Source organism: Sinocyclocheilus grahami, unplaced genomic scaffold (assembly GCF_001515645.1).
Source record: "Sinocyclocheilus grahami isolate Dianchi unplaced genomic scaffold, SAMN03320097.WGS_v1.1 scaffold16.1, whole genome shotgun sequence".
Classification (NCBI taxonomy): Eukaryota; Metazoa; Chordata; class Actinopteri; order Cypriniformes; family Cyprinidae; genus Sinocyclocheilus; species Sinocyclocheilus grahami.
Window position 1 is genome coordinate 3,098,659 of NW_015505195.1, and position 17,043 is coordinate 3,115,701.

The 17,043-nt window shown below is 37.8% G+C and overlaps 1 protein-coding gene across 3 annotated transcripts in view; it reads right to left on the reverse strand.

Annotated features, from left to right (window-relative positions):
* Window positions 1–2,631: 2,631 nt before the first annotated feature.
* LOC107548740 (uncharacterized protein C1orf21 homolog) overlaps window positions 2,632–17,043 on the reverse strand; it is a 30,047-nt gene continuing 15,635 nt past the window's right edge. For 2 of the 3 annotated variants that reach the window (XM_016229561.1, XM_016229545.1), the window contains 5 exons: window positions 8,900–8,985; window positions 7,261–7,326; window positions 7,110–7,180; window positions 5,361–5,421; window positions 2,632–4,144 (listed from right to left, as the gene is read on the reverse strand). In XM_016229561.1, coding sequence (XP_016085047.1) covers window positions 4,103–4,144; window positions 5,361–5,421; window positions 7,110–7,180; window positions 7,261–7,326; window positions 8,900–8,974 — 315 coding nt within the window. In that variant the 5' untranslated portion in view covers window positions 8,975–8,985 and the 3' untranslated portion in view covers window positions 2,632–4,102. The remainder of the gene's footprint in view (window positions 4,145–5,360; window positions 5,422–7,109; window positions 7,181–7,260; window positions 7,327–8,899; window positions 8,986–17,043) is intronic. The other variant, XM_016229553.1, reaches the window with a different exon arrangement.

The following is a 17,043-nucleotide window of genomic DNA, read 5'->3' on the forward strand; positions in this document are numbered from 1 at the left end:
CTGGTGCAAACCTGGTTTCCGTCTGCTGCGTCTACGACTTTGTCTATGTCTGGTAAAAACACAAATTCTCACATCAAATGAGTTATTCTGACAGTTTCTGCAATATTTTAGTCCACCAAAAAACATGTGAGAAGTTTGGATCAGGCCACTGGTGTCAAGTCCCGAAAGTAATGCATACACCATTCAAGGAAAGTTGTGCTTTCTGTCTGTGCGGAAAGGTGACAGCTATTAGTAAATGGAATTCAGTGATAAAAGCGAGTTTTTAAAGAGGCTAGTCGAAGTTCTGGTGGGTATGTTTTTAAAAAGTCGAGTGAATGGCAGAGTTTATAATAAGAGGACAGTAATGGATTACATTTATAAAGGTTTTCTACAGTGTCAGGCATGTAGGAAGTGTTTAATGGTGGAGAAGATATGGGAAGAGAAAAGTGAGAGATATACATGCAGAATAAGGAGAGTGAAAAGAGAAAAAAGGGGAAGGAGGGCAAGAGTGGATTGGATGGATTGAGTTAAATGTAATTGCGGTGAGCTCATGTTGGCGATGTAGAGTGACAACCAAGCCAGAGCTCTCACAGGCCTGAACTTAGCCCTCTCGCTTTCATACCAGATCTTTCTTTCCTCCACTTCTCCTACACACACCAGATGGAGCTCAGTCACACACATTCACTCTCTCACGTATTAAACCTACCAAAATGATCCCATTTACATCATTCAGATCCACTTCAAACACACCAATTATCAGAGCAGTACAAAAAAGCAGATGAAGCCTTCACTCTATAGATAAAATATCCACAGGTTATGTGTGATAAAAATTAGATGTACAGTTTACGTGTGACTTACTCTTGTCAATAAATAAGGGAAATCTTTTTTTTTCTTTTAAATGTTATCACATAAATTTTGTGCAAATTATATCTTTGAAATAGCCTATGCTTTTCTTTTAATTTCAAGTAGTTAATTTTTATTTTTATTTTCATTTTATGGAAATTGTTCTTATATTGAACTGTGAAATACAAAACATTAAAATGATCAGTTTGGATAGAATATATATATATAAACAACTGTTTTCAACATTGATAATAATAAGAAGAAATGTTTCTTGAGCACTAAATAAGCATAATGATTTCTGAAGGATCAAGTGACCATGAAGACTTACGGCTGCTGAAACTTCAGCTTTGCCATCACAGGAATTACATTTTAAAATATTTTAAATTAGACAGCAGTTTTTTTACCATGTAACTCTGGTTACAATATTACGGTTTTGTTGCATTTTGATTTTTAGAAAATGCAGCCTTGGTGAGCATAGGAGACATTTTTCGAAAACATATTGAATGGTAGAAATAATGTGCCTTTTAAATATATTATAAATAACAAACAAAAAGTGTTACAAAAGGATAATATTTTTAGAGAGATTTACTATTAATTTTTATCTGTATTGTTTGTGGCACTTTTTTCATGTCCATTTTTTTTTCCAGTTGTGCTGCGCGAGAGATTTTAGAATTAATAAACACAGACTCTCATAAGCACCAAGTAAATTAAAGCTGTGGAAGGAGCATATCAGAGTTTAACCAGTGGAAACAGTAATGTGTCCGAATATCTTAAAGTTAATAAAGTAGTAAAGGTAATAAAGTTGTTAAAAGAACTGAAAAGCTTAAACCGTGAACAGTTATAAAATCTAAAACATACACTAATATACATTTTAACCTAATATTCCGATGTTGAAAACGACCCAACATATGATACATTTATAGTGTAGTTCCACTCCTCAACCTGCAGGTGGAGACACACCACAACAATTGAGTGAAATTAAAACGCAATAATGCTTCGAGTTGGTTTGTTAGAAACTCATCTGTGTGGGTTCTCCGAAAAGACATGATCTTGGACAGCTATTTTGACAATATAGTTATAGCTATATAGATAGTTAAACATTTGTACGGTTTAATATTTTAACCCATGAAGAAAATGTAATCTGCACATTTCTGCATCTGAAATTCGACCTCAGAAACCATTAAGTATTTTTAACGTTATGAATCAGTCCACCAACAGGAAATATGACGCTGTAATGGATTAATGATGCCTGCAAAGCAGCACGTACCTATGTAATCTGCACATTTCTGCATCTGAAATTCGACCTCAGAAACCATTAAGTATTTTTAACGTTACGAATCAGTCCACCAACAGGAAATATGACGCTGTAATGGATTAATGATGCCTGCAAAGCAGCACGTACCTATACACACACACACCAACCAATTAATCGGTGAAACAGCACACAAACAGAAACCATAGCTCCAGTGTCTTATATTTTAATAGAAAAAGAAAACATTGAAAAAAAAATTAAAAAGGAATCAAACCAGTAATCATGACAGATGCTTGGCTAGCGCTGTGTCCCCTCAAAGTGACCCCACCCCACCTCATACTGTTTAATGGTCTCTATGAACAGTAAGAGTACAGGCTGACAACCAGATGCATTTTAGCCAACAAGACTGAATACTATTGAGTGAAAAAGACCGGGTGAGAAACCGAGGTAAACACTAGCTAAACACATACAGGCTTAATCGGTGAAACAGCACACAAACAGAAACCATAGCTCCAGTGTCTTATATTTTAATAGAAAAAGAAAACATTGAAAAAAAAATTAAAAAGGAATCAAACCAGTAATCATGACAGATGCTTGGCTAGCGCTGTGTCCCCTCAAAGTGACCCCACCCCACCTCATACTGTTTAATGGTCTCTATGAACAGTAAGAGTACAGGCTGACAACCAGATGCATTTTAGCCAACAAGACTGAATACTATTGAGTGAAAAAGACCGGGTGAGAAACCGAGGTAAACACTAGCTAAACACATACAGGCCTACAACAAACACCTCATCCCTTTGACAACGATTAACACAGTCAGACCCGGTTCTCGGACACAGATTAACACAAATACAGCCCTCGAAACACACAACACACACACACAAAAAAAGACAACCTCATTTCTCTGCCATAGTCTCATCACATTCCATTACCTGTACTAAAGGGCAGCACAAACAGTCAATACGGATCTTTAAGTTAAATGCTGCCATTGTGCAGGTGGCTGTAAGGGATATATTTGGATGTGTGTGGGTAACTAGTCTGACTGTATTTCCATCTATTTTCTGAGAACTTTACAAATAATAGCAGGATATGCAAAATGAAAGTGTGGACTTGTGTTGAAAGAGGGTGTGGTGATTATTTTAGCTTCAAGTCTTTCTCTATGTATGTATGTGTGCGTGTGTGTGACAGAGTGTGTTATGGGGTCACTGTACACGCCTGTCCTTTACAGCACAAGCTTGAAGAGGTCTGATCTATGCAATAAGCAAAAAAAAAAAAAAAAAGGGAAAAAAACATTTATGGAACAAACAAATCAGTCTCGACAAATTTAAAAAAGTCCTTCAAAAGGCAGGAGTCCAGACTTGCCACGGCGCTCTTATCAAAATATCAAATAATCTACCAGTTCGTTCATATAGTTGCTCTTAATAAAATATCTCTCATGTTCAATAATTTTTCCCCCCCAAAAACCCACAACACTCCATCTTTACATTCACTCCCCGTTATCTCCAGAGGATGTTTGTAAGCTCTCTTCTGGTTCCTCCATATGTCAGTTTTTTTTCTTTGGCCTGCCACTTAAAACGAGGACTGGGAGGGGTATGTCGTCTTTCTTCTCTCCATATCCTTTCATCTTGCCTTCCTCAACATAATCTCAGATGGCTCCGTCACAGCCAGGAGGACGAAGGGGGCCGTTTCAATTCTGGCCGTAGGAGGACAGGAGCGGAGGGGGACGGGGGTCCTCATTTCACGTTAGAGTGAGTCTGTGTTGATAATACATCAATCAAGCTGTTCTTTCCTCACCCCAAACCATCTAGATCTCCAAACAAGGCAACCCCAAGAGAGGAGAAAGGGTCAAGGGTGCAACAGCCTATGAGGAAAAGTCCTGCATTCTCTCGCTCTCACAAGCACACGCTCTCACGCACTCGCACGCACACTCACTCTCAGACTGACAGAGTGTTACTGACATAGGAAACACTGATTTTTGAGTTCACACTCTCTCTATTTCCATCTCTGGCAAGATCTGGCGCCTCTCTGCTATGTCACATCATCCTCCTCCTCTGAGCTGTAGCCCCGCCCCTAAAGAATATGGAGAGAGAGAAAGATTAATGAATTTGAGTTTCGGTCCTAACTAGCAGCAAGAGTGATAGGAGCACTACATTTTGTTGGTTGCCAGAAATAAATAAAATTATAAATGCACAATAATGCACAAATAAAACTCACTGGACCAAAGTCCCAGTCCTCATCAATATTAAACATCAACTATGGATGATGGCACTATTTTTGGCACTAAATAAAAAATTTTTTTCTCAGAATTGTGAGATAAAAATGAGTTTAAATCTCGCAGTTCTGACTTTTTTTTTTTCTTCTCAGAATTCTACATTTACATCTCACAATTCAGTTATTTTTGTTTTTGTAAAAAAGGTAATTGCGATTTTCTCACAACAATTACGAGAAATATAAAAAAAAAAACACTGGCAATCTGATTTTTACAAACCTCGTTTAAAGTAAATTATATAGCAACCAGTGTAGATATATTGACGACACTGTATCCATTTCCTCATTTATGAAATGACAATGAGGATAGTTACTCCTAAAGAAACTAAAAAAAAAAAAAATTTGCAGTGTAAAAGCTCTACAACCCTTACATGCAGTGGGTATAAAAAGAATCAGACTTAAACCCCACTGAAGATCTGTGGAATGACTTGAAGACTGCAGTCCACAAACGGTCACCATCAAATTTAACTGAACTTGAGCTGCAAAGAAGTGTGGCCAAATATTGCAAAGTCTAGATGTGAATTTTTAGATGTGAATTGGTGTTATATCTTTCACTTGGATGTTATAAGTTGCACTGAGTAAATACAGCTGGATAAAACAAAACCTGTGTTTTGATTATGATATTTTGATATGATTATTTTAAAGGTGGGTGATTCTTTTATACCCACTCTAACCCTGTTTCAACTTATTTAAAATTAAATCTAAAATGTCTAATTTATACCAATTGATCTCAGACCTCAAGAGAGAGAGACAAAAAGATAAGATAAGAGAGGGAGAGAGAAAGGAGGAAGTAAGTACTGGGAAAAAACCAGAGCCATAAATATAGCATTTTATCTCCAGAGTTCTACAGGAAGTACCAGACAGGCGATGCACATGACGAAAGGACAAGACAATCTTTTAAATGTCACAATCTAGATAAACAAACAGTCCTCTGAAGGGTGGTTTCATGTACACTGGCCCTTTAAAATCTCTAACCCATCTTTGCTTCTGTGCCTCGTTCTTTTTCTCCCTCCCTCACCTTCTCAATCTTCTCATCCAGCATTCTGAAGAACTCCTGCTGACTCTCTGACGTATGCATGCTGAGAGATGGAGAGAGAGAAAGAGAGAAAGTTAGTGGGGGTAGGAGATGGGAAGCAACAAATACACTAGAATTTTCCATTACAACAAGCACAAAGAACACAAACACACTCACAAACTACCAGCTCCTGTAGGATCCAGAGTGGCTGGGCAGGAATCATTTTTATAGACACATTACAGCAGGGACCATAAACCCTTGCCTCAACACACACACACACACACACAGCACATTAACTGAGCATCACTCCATCGATACACATATAAAACAATAATGAACCGTTCATTCTTACTGAATATGCTCTCAAACACAATTTCTTTACCTCCAGTCAGCACCATACACCATACTTAATACTTTTGAACACCATATGTATTAGCTTTCTGTGTAATGTGTTCGTAATGTTCAAAACCCAGTGAAAATTAAAGTCCATTAAATCATAAACAAATAAAATATTGATATCATAGATTAATTTACACTTAAATACTTATAGATGGTTTGAAACATTTTCATCTACTGCCCAGTTAAGCGCTAAATATTTCATAAATATCTAAACATATCACCCAAAAATTATTTCATTATTTACTCCTTACTTCAATTACCTTTTTAAAGGGGTCATATGATGCGATTTCAATTTTTCCTTTCTCTTTGGAATGTTACAAGCTCTTGGTGCATAAAGAAGATCTGTAAAGTTGCAAACACTAAAGTCTCAAATCCAAAGAGATATTCTTTATAAAAGTTAAGAGTTAACCACGCCTACCTAAAACGGCTCGTTCTAACACGATCTGGGAAGATTTGCATAACGCCGCCCAAATGTTCACGCAAAGAAAGAAGGTGTAACTTTTATTCTCACTGTAGTATTGTTGACGCTGCAGCCATGTCCTGAAGACGCTGTGTGCTTCGTTGTGAAAGTGAAACTACTTTGTTTTGGCTTCTAAAAGAGGACGATATCCGCTTCGTCATGCCTAGAGCTGATCTGGGCTGGTCGCTGAGGGAATGCATCAACTTTCACCGTGGACAAAGCGGAGTCCAGCCCGCCTCAGCTCACTCTATCCCGGCCTCAGCGCAGGCTAAGCCGGGGCTTCCCCTCACGCTCAGCCACTGTGTTTTTCGTTGCCACTGATGATTCAAACGCGAGTTTTGGGCAGTAGAGTAGCCCTTGTTGTTTGTCATTTCTCAGATCACAAATGCAGACAGAGTTTTATGTTTACGCAGCGCGATGCAATGCATCAATACAGGTCTATTGCATGAGGGTCAATAAATGAAAAAAATTTAATCTATGGTTGAACTACCCCTTTAAATGACTTTTAACAAAGAAAATAATTATAAAGTGTTAGCCTTTTTATTTACAATCACAATTGTGTTACTGATGCTTTAGAAATGCAATTTCACTACAAATAATTATGGCATTAAAACACTTTAAAATTTACAATTGCATCCGAAGGCAATAAACACATCATGTTTACATACAATAAGTTGTGAAACATATGGCACAGTACGTTCAAACAGAACATGCAAATGAGATCCAGAGGGGATAAGACAGGCCACAAAGCAAAACAAACCACACACAATTTACAGACTTCTGGCACATTTTCAACAGAGCAAGAACTCTAATGGCCTCACCCACACACACACAAAACAAACAGAAACACACGCACACCGTAAACGGAAAGACACATGTATAAACCCACTCACTTCGTCTTGTTGGCGCTGGGCCCAGGCACCTCTTTGTGCTGTTTGGTCCTGTGCTGCGTCGAGCTCTTCTCCTGCAAACACACCCGGAAAGAACACGTTTTCACTTACTACTGTTCAAAACAAAGCCAAATTCAGCCTCCGCCGTCTGTCCCTGGTGGCCCTCCGGTGCAGAGGCCCTGTCGGCTTCTAAAGCTTGGGCCAGAACCAGCTCCTCTGCCTGGAACACAGTGTGATACAAAGGCCCTGGGAGTGACCTTACTTTGGCCACTGCGAGAGAGAGGGCTGCCCTCGCTTTCACTGCATCTCTATTCTCCTCTAACCCCCCTTATCAGAACATGGGTATCCAAGCACCTGCTCTGCCTGTACAACTTCATTAAGCAGTTTAAAGGGGACATATCATGGAAAAAGAACTTTACTTGCTCTATTTGAAATGTACTACATAGACATACTCATTCACAATGCAACTAAACAATTTATGGAAACTATGATGCAAAAGCATGTAATTCTTTACACATTTTAATTATAATGTTGAAATCATAAGCATTAGGGGTAGAAACAGGACAATAATTTTATTATGATCACTAAATATGATGTATCTGAAATTCGGTCAAGTTTTATTTGATTGCTTCGATGCATAATATATCATTATATAATATAATTATTTTAAAAATAATACAGATAGGATAATCAAGGTTGTATGTGCAAGAAATACACCGGGAACCTGAAATAGTGGATTTTTACATTTGAAATATGTAACTATTTTGGATAAGAAATAAAGTAATGATGCATTTTACACTCCCGCTGTGCACATTAACATATGACGACCTACATTTGCATATAAATGCCAGTATTTAACAACTTGGCAGTGACATTATTACTTTTAACAGGTGAAAAGGTTAGCCAATCATAACAGAGTAATTTACATAAAGTCTAAAAAGTAAAGTAGCTTATCAGCCAGTTTAATTCTAAAGGTCATTATATAAGAAACCATGAAATTATTAGTTAAGTAGGTAGGAAAAAAAAAACAATACGCATGTGTAGGTGTGTAGAGAGTTTCAGGGTTCAAAAACACAAAAGAATTACAAAATAAAATAAAATAATAAATAAATACTATTTTTTTTATATTCTTACAATAGCAACAATAAGAATAAGAATTATTACAGTGGATAAAGCTTCCTAAAGTCTAAAAAGTAAAGTAGCTTATCAGCCAGTTTAATTCTAAAGGTCATTATATAAGAAACCATGAAATTATTAGTTAAGTAGGTAGGAAAAAAAAAACAATACGCATGTGTAGGTGTGTAGAGAGTTTCAGGGTTCAAAAACAAAAGAATTACAAAATAAAATAAAATAATAAATAAATACTATTTTTTTTATATTCTTACAATAGCAACAATAAGAATAAGAATTATTACAGTGGATAAAGCTTTAGGTGAAGAACTATTACAGATAAGTCCAGATGTCTGAGAATTTGTTAATGAGTGTGCGTATAAAAAAAATGTATGTAAAAACACCAGAATCTTAGATTTTGTCTGGTAATGTGAGTGTCTAAGTATGAGAGTCTGTGATAAAAAGGGAAAATTTGTCAGTTTCCCTCTCCCACATTCCAAACATGTCGGCACTCGTGTGCACTGCATACACTTATTTTTACCTATCAACGTATAAGCTCAACAGGCATATGAGCCTCAAGCGATGTGTGTGCGAATACACAGCAAAATATGATGGACACCACTGCACAGGAAGAATTTCCCAGAGTTGTGTGTGTGTGTGTGTGCGTGCATTTTGTTTCTCACCAGGTTCTCCTGGTTGCGTGCATTTACTCGGTCTTCTTCTCCACGCATGTATTTCACCTCCTCCACTCCCTTCATCTTATATTCATCTACAATGATAGAGAAAAACATGAGTTTTATTCAACTTTCATTTATTTAAATGTCAGGCTGTTGCTCACACAAATCCATTATATGGCATCAGAAAATATAGCGCATGATTCATAGGGACAACTTATATGATACATTTAGAGTGCTTTTTGTAATTTTGGAGCTTGACAGCCTTATTCCTCATTCGCTTTCATTACACTGAAAAGAGTGGTCATATTCAAAGCCTTATTTTGCAAGTCATATGGGTTTGGAACAAAGTCAGTGAGTAAACAGTGAGAATTCACATTTGAAACACCTTCTGCCCTGCTCTAACAGATGAACGTTTTGGATTTTGCCCTTTCTCAGCCATCAGTAATTACCAGCGGCCATGTGCATGTTTGCATGTTCATGCATTCACTTCCTCATAACACATACACACACCCACACGTATACATAAATCCGTCTTTTACTCTTGTCTACAAATCAGCATGAGGCAATCACAGCCCACTCAATCTCTGTTTATCTTTGCCTCTATCCGTCTTTCTCTCCTTTTCTTGCTGTGAACGAACTCCCTGTCAGTTACCATCATGACAGCTGGAGTGGGCAGCCTGTGAATGTGACTCAGTGCGGCCCATCAGCACAAGCACAAAAGCGAGAAAAGGGGAAAAAATGAGAGAAATATAAAAGGAGAGTGAACAAGTGAGAGAGCAACGCCGGCAGTCTTTCACAGCTTGAGGAATGTAAACATGTCTCTGCACAAAAGACCACGCTTCAACATGCCGACAAACACGGACACACTAAGCCAAACCAAAGAGAAACATCACACACAAATTAAAATCAAACTTTAATTGATTTGGCTGTGCTGTGCTGTGTTACAAAAAACAGGCCTCATGGATCCCAAAGAGCCAGACACATAAAAGTATATACATGCATACATACGAATACAGCTCTCTTCTCTAACACATACACACACACACTCGCAAGTACACAAGTAGGGTGATAGCATTACTAAAAAAGGAGATCTGAGGAACAAATCATTTCTAATCCATCTTTTCAGGACGAGAATCATCCGTGAATCAGCATCTCAGAGAAACTGAGGACTTTGGAGTTGCTCACCATGAGATAGAGTGACATTTTGTCAGTTTAGTATGTTCCAGACGGGCTATTTTTGGCGATAAGATGAGAGGTTCTCTTATGTAGGGATATTTCGATTGACTAATTAGTGATAACAGCATGATGCTGACCTTTAGGACCTGATGGAGAGCAGGATGCTTGCCTTCTCAATAGACAGAAATGCAGTAAGGTTGGCCTCTGTGCGACTTTTATTTTATACTATTATATTGGAGTATAATATTATAGTAGAGCGAGGATGGGAAATAAGGAGAATGAGAAATGTTGCAAACTGGATTCATGAGCACCATGGGATGTCTTAAAGAACGGCTGGGTGAATATTTATATATAAATATTTTATTCATAAATTTAAACAACTCTGAATATTGTGTTGATTTTTATTAGGCCATTCAATTTCCTAAAGGCCATTATGGTAGGCAGTTTTGTGCCTGCGTCTTGTGTCATGAGTCATGAGTAAGACCGTACCAAGGCAAAGATATTTTTACAGCATCTCCAATTTTTCCATTTCAGTGTTTAACCCCTGAAGATAGAGCTGGGCTTTTCGAACTATGCAAATTAAAGTTTTAAAAACATTTTTTTTTATTAAATTTCAAAAATCAAAAACACAAATTCAGTCATTCATTTGTGGCATTACTAAAACTGTTCAATTAGATCCCAGAGTGTTATTTTGCATTCTAACTAACTCATTTATTCACTAAATGAGCACAAAGATGATTAATTATGTTCAGACAGACACGATCAGTGAGTTTAAAACAGTTTTTTACTGCCACGTCTTTCATGAACAACCTCTTTGCAAAAAATTTAAATAAATAAATAAAATTAAATAAATATTGGTAAGTATCCTTCAGATTGCTGTGTAGAGCGACAGGTGCTACACACAGCTCAAGGTTTGGCACATTTTTCTACATTTTACGCTTATTGTTAGTCCTTCTGATGAATAAATGAATGAATAATAATTCCAAGGAACATAATGGAAAATGTTATTCCTCATTCATCATTTTAAATCTACTTAGCAAATATGGTTAATACGATGCTAGCAATTTTAGAGAAAATACTTACCACTCTGCTTTACATAAAAAAAAAAAAAACCTAAGTTTATTAGATATAATATAATTTCTAGAACTGAAGACTGGAGTAATGACTGCTGAAAATTCAGCTTTGCCATCACAGGAATAAATAACATTATAAAATACATTAAAATAGAAATCAGTTCACTTTTAATATTCAATAATATTTCACAATACTGCAGTTTCTCATTTATTTTTGAGCGAACAAATTAAGCTTTGGTGAGCATAAGACTTCTTTCAATAACATTTAAGAATTTTCATTATTTTCCCATTATTATTATCAACCCAAGCATCTGAAAGGTAGTGTATATATACACACACACACCCTGTTCTTTTAATTAAAGCTGAAAAAATTAATTTACTTTTTCAGACCAACATCACACCACATGTGCTAATCACTAGGCCTCCAATGTTTATTCTTATCTTTTTCTGTGTTTGTGACAAGATGCCTTCTGACGACCAGGTAATTTAGATGTCTGGCTGCTCGTTCGGTGAAATCGAAACAAATCGGACGACACGACTGCTTCCACAACCTTGTCTTCCTCTCACTTTTACCTTCTGGCCTAATTTCAGATGTGTTCAGTGCTGTGAGTGGCGTGTCTGAGGAACATGAGTGGGCTGCTTTACTTTTAGATTCAGTGTGGAGAAGCTTTGCCCTGAAGCTATTCTATAAGTGGGTGTCTGTTAACACAGGGAGTCCACCGCAAAGGAGGAGAGTTTGTCAATCTCACACTCTCTTTGATAGTAAGTGGAAGATTACTCGTTAACGTTATGGCCTAACAGAGAAGAGATATGAAATAGTAAAAACAAGAGACACGTTTTGTGTTACCTTTAGACACATGACCGATACCACGCCTCTGGTTAAAGATCAGTCGTTAAACATCTGAAGTCATGTGTCTAAACCTCAGAAGACAGTGTGTCATGGAGATGATCTGTTGTGCTACTGCACGCCGTTGCTGTTAAAAACATTAGCTAAACAGTCGCTTTGTGAATGCAGTCACTTGGTGACTTTGAAAAATGGCCGTATGAAATGCATTAACCACAGCCTGACGAGTAAGTCATGTGTACACACACCCTCTTATGCTTTGTTCAAACATATAGTGGTTTTATCGCTAAAGTCTATGAGTGGCTGTATTATTGGGCCATGTAGGGTGTTCCTACTGCTAGGTGGCCTGTTATTGTTAACTTGCTAGCAACTAACTAGCAATAATCCAATTACAATTAAATGGCAATAAATCTGTTCTCTTGTCTCTAAAATGAACTAGAGGGGAAAGCTTTTCTACTGTAGTAATAGGGTTGCACGATAAATCGAAATGGAATCGAGATTTCGATTCGACAGAAGCTGCGATTGTCATGCGTATCTTTCAGTGAAGCATGGTTCTGTGATCAGCAGTAAATCTCCATCCAAAGGCCAGAGGGCGCTCTCCAAAACTCCAAATACGCCTCGCAGAAAAAACCCAGAAAATATCGCTGCAGCTGAATAAACAGAAGATTCAACTGCTTTCATTGATTCAACGTGACTAATAAACACACGACTATGGCAATATATGGTTTATCGGAGTTCTTATTATAATTTTCATTAAAATAAAGAATATTTATAATGCAATGCCTTTATCACTGCTTAAATACTATGAAATATGTTGCGTGACTTATTCTGTGTAAGAAGCCACATCATCTCACAGAAGGATTTTTCAAACACTCGACTGACGTTATGAAGTGAGTTTGGAGTAAAAATATGTTATTAAATGTGGTATTTTCACATGCTTTCAGATGGAGCAGCATTTACTTCACAGAGCCATAGTTCACTGAGAAGCTATGCAAACAGCGGTCATTATCGCGAACGATTTCAGAATCGCGCAATAAAATGGTCTCTGCGATTTTTTTTGCGTAACTTGTCAGTGAACTACGGCTATGTGTAGTAAATTCTTCTCCATCTGAAAGCACGTGATGATGATTTCCTGCTGATTACAGAACCGGCATTACTATCAAAATGCTCATGACAATCGCATTCGATTAATCGTGCAGCCCTATGTAGTAACATTTCTGAAATGCATTATGCATCATATTGATGCATGAATCAATGCTGGCAATTTCTCACAGTTTTCCATGCATCATTTTTTTTATATTGCTGCATGTGGGCAGAAACAAATCACTTTGCAAACTTCTTAAAGCTAAGTTGGCAATACAAGGCACCAGCAACCCCAAAGTCATGGGTTTGAGTTCTAGGAAAAACAAACATATTAATGTAAACCTTGAATACACCAAGATGCATTGGATGACCAGAAGACATGAAATCATACAGATTAAATCATATAAGACAATGAAATTGCTCACAATAAATGTTAACATGGATCTCTTTTCCTAAAATCCCAAGATCAATCTTTTACTCTACTTGAGTTGTGAATGAGTTTGCAGAATGTATTGATTATGCAATAAAAAGACTGTACCATGAAGTAATGGCAAGAAAAACTCACAAAAACAAACATACGTACATACATACAAGGGTATTGCTATCGTTAACTTAACTTAATTAAAATATAAATACTAGATGAAAAACTTATTTTAAATTTCAGTTAGTTGTCAAGACAACATTTTAAAATTTTTAGTTAAAGAACTAGAATTGCTAAAACTGAAATAAAATCTAAATCATAGCAAAATAGAAATATAAAAAAACGAATGAAAATGACAAAAGCACATAAAATTCCTAAAAAGAAAGTAAATAAAATATTTAAAAATAAATACACTAAAAAAATTAAAAATAAAATAAAATACTTAAAATGCACTCAGCATACCCAGATTCAAGAAATTAATCTTACAAGTTCTTTTAATAAATAGTTCAAAAGACAAGTTACCGGATTATATATGCCTGAAAACCTCTATAATTTACAGCATCATTCAAAGAGAATTTATTTCATATGGAAGTAAAATGGAAATTATAAACAGAAATATACAGTACCAAGTAACAAGATGAATCAATACCCAGTTCTAACAGTAAAACTTTTCTCATGCCTACATCGCGTTGCGAATGGTCGCTGTTGGTCATGTCAGATATGGCCGGCTCTTGTTGAAAATCCAATGTCTTCCGGTCACTTCGCCAGTGCAAATCGGCGTCAGTGTGAACGCCCCATTACAGATTGGCAGCAAACACACTCACACACCAATCTCAACAGCTCAGCACAGATCGCATGTAACCAGACAGCATATTCTGCGCCTGCTGCCCCTTCTTGTTTGTATTAGGGCAGCTCGGCCTTTCCTGTCATTGTGCGTGCCGGAGACATTGTGTGTTGCTGGGATCAACTAAGCACTGAATCACAGATGAGGACACATGCACACACTCTCACTGCCTGAACACTGACACAGTTTGACTAGTAAACAGTCTGTTGGCACTAATCAAGTCAGGGCGAGAGCTGAGAGTTGAGAGAGCGAGAGGGGCGAAAACGGTCTCCCTCTGTTCTATTCATAGAGCTGTTTGACTGACAGCCGGGAAGGGCAGTGGAAAGAAGGACATCGTGTTGGCAGCAGAAAGAGAGTAAAAGAGCGAGTGAGACATAAAGATAGACAGATCGGAGTTAGCAATAATCCACAGTAACCAGGTCACTGCTCTGTTCGCGCTGGTGAAAATAATACTCAATCTGTTGTTTTGCCTTACAGTTCACTCAGATTATCAGAATGCCACATGAGCCTAGAAATCACACACACAGAATGAAAGAAATGAGGACCAGAAGATACAGTATAAACACTCATAGCCCCCACATCTGAATACCAGTTCTTCCCCTAAGAAATAATACAGTATGTCAAAACACTGTCAAATGATTAGCTGAATGACGACACTATCCCATGAGGCCACGGGACAGGAGTAGTCGTATTCGTAAATAGTAGATGTCACATGACACTAGGTGCGTTTATATGGAGCACTGTATTCAGATTACAATTGGTTTAAAAGTCCAATTTGAATAAAAAATGCTTCATGTAAACACCTCATTTGGAATAAAAATGCCCAAACTGATTGACATTTCAATGGGTTTGAGAAGGGTGGGATAAACCTTCTCTAATCTGTTCAATAAAACATGTAACACTTGATCAGACTGAAACCGAAACTGGAGCGCTGACCTCATACGTCATTCGCCCGGAACTGCTTCCGTTTACAATAGTGAGCGCAAGCTAGATTTAAGTGATTATTTACGTAAAGGAACTAACCCTTTAAATCTAGCGCACATTTAAGCACTCTCAAAAAACTCCCCTTATAATCAAAGCTGTCTACACTGTTTGATGAATGAATCTCCTACTTATATCATATGCACTTTGTTGAATTTAGTCAGCGAGTGCGCACACTGAACAACAAAACTCCGGTGTTTCAGCAATGACTCTAAATGCCTCTGATTGGTCGTTGCATTCATAAGCTCAACAGACTCGTTTGTGATTGGTTATAATGCGCAACATTGTAAAAACGTGAAAAAAAGAATCATGTTGCAACATTAAGCAGATCTAAATTTAAGTTTGCAGTCAACACTTTTCCATTTAATTTTCATTTTATTCACGACAGCCGTAATGGATTTAGTTTAACTGTACAGCAGCATTTTTGTCCACGTGTGTTGCCATAGTTTCTACAAGTGGAAACCGATAGCATGGATATTATGTCATTGATAGGCGACAATGAACCCAGGACGAGCCATACCCTGCGTTTCATTCGGAAGGGCTCATATCCCTATGCCCTTATCCCTTCAAAGGGTTTACCCTCCGGAGTGAGAGCTTCGAAGGGTTGAAGGGTGTAGGGGACCAAACAATTGTTTCTTGAAGTGCCCTTCTGCGTCATCATCACATGCCCACACGGAGGCGCCGTCATCATGCAAAGAATCTGCGCAAAGGATCATGGGAGCCCGAAGTGTCCATCAGTTGTACCCTTCGAAATCCTTCATTCCGAAGGGCCCTTTGAAGTGGCCAGTTTTGAGCACTTCGGTTTGGAACGACCCTTCAATATGGCGGCCATGATTGTTTTCACTCTGAAGTGCCCATCGGCGGGCGATATATCCCGTTTAGAATGCACCAATTATTTAAAATTGTAATTTCTCTGAATTTACAAATCCTTGGGAACTTTTGGGATAACGCAAGTACACAACCGTATAAAAATCTTATAAATTGTGCCTTTAAATAGGTTAGGTAATGGGAAGGCGAGTGGAAAAGTATAGGCAGAATAATGAAAAGGAGACAGCCCATTGCAAAGAAAGGAAGGAAACAAGGAAAGTGTGGCCTTGAGAAGAACGCCAGATATGCAGAGGGAGGGACAAATGTCAGGGGAGGAAAAATGGGAGTATGCGATCCCACGTCACTCACTCTTTCCCTCGTTATCAGACCATTCCCCACCATCTCACACACTCTGAATCCTTAGAGACAGAGAAAAGAACATGGCAGGAAGAGGGAGAGAGAGGGAGAGCGGGTGGGCGGCAGTCTCATGTGGCTGGTCAATGAGTGTTTCCTGTGTGGATTTTCTGATGCTTTACCCCTAATTCTTAATCTCCTATAATCTCTGTCACTCTCTCACAGGTCGCACACTAAGTGCTGCTGCTGCTGCTGCTGCTGCTGCTATCTAAACCCTTTAAAACATATTTACACCCTCTCACGCACACAAAACTCAGCGAACACACTCATAGGAATGAGTCACTCACTCCAGCTGATAATGTTATACTCAAACACACACCTGTTGGCACAGATGTAGCTGACATGTCTTTACATAGACTAACAAATCAGTATGACTGCCCAGAAAGATGCATCCAAGAATTCCAAGAATGTAATCAACTTCCCAAAACATTGTAAAACATTATTCCCTGCTTGGACATAAATAACTCAACTGGCTGTTAGTTCTGCTTAATGTTTAATCTTGAATGT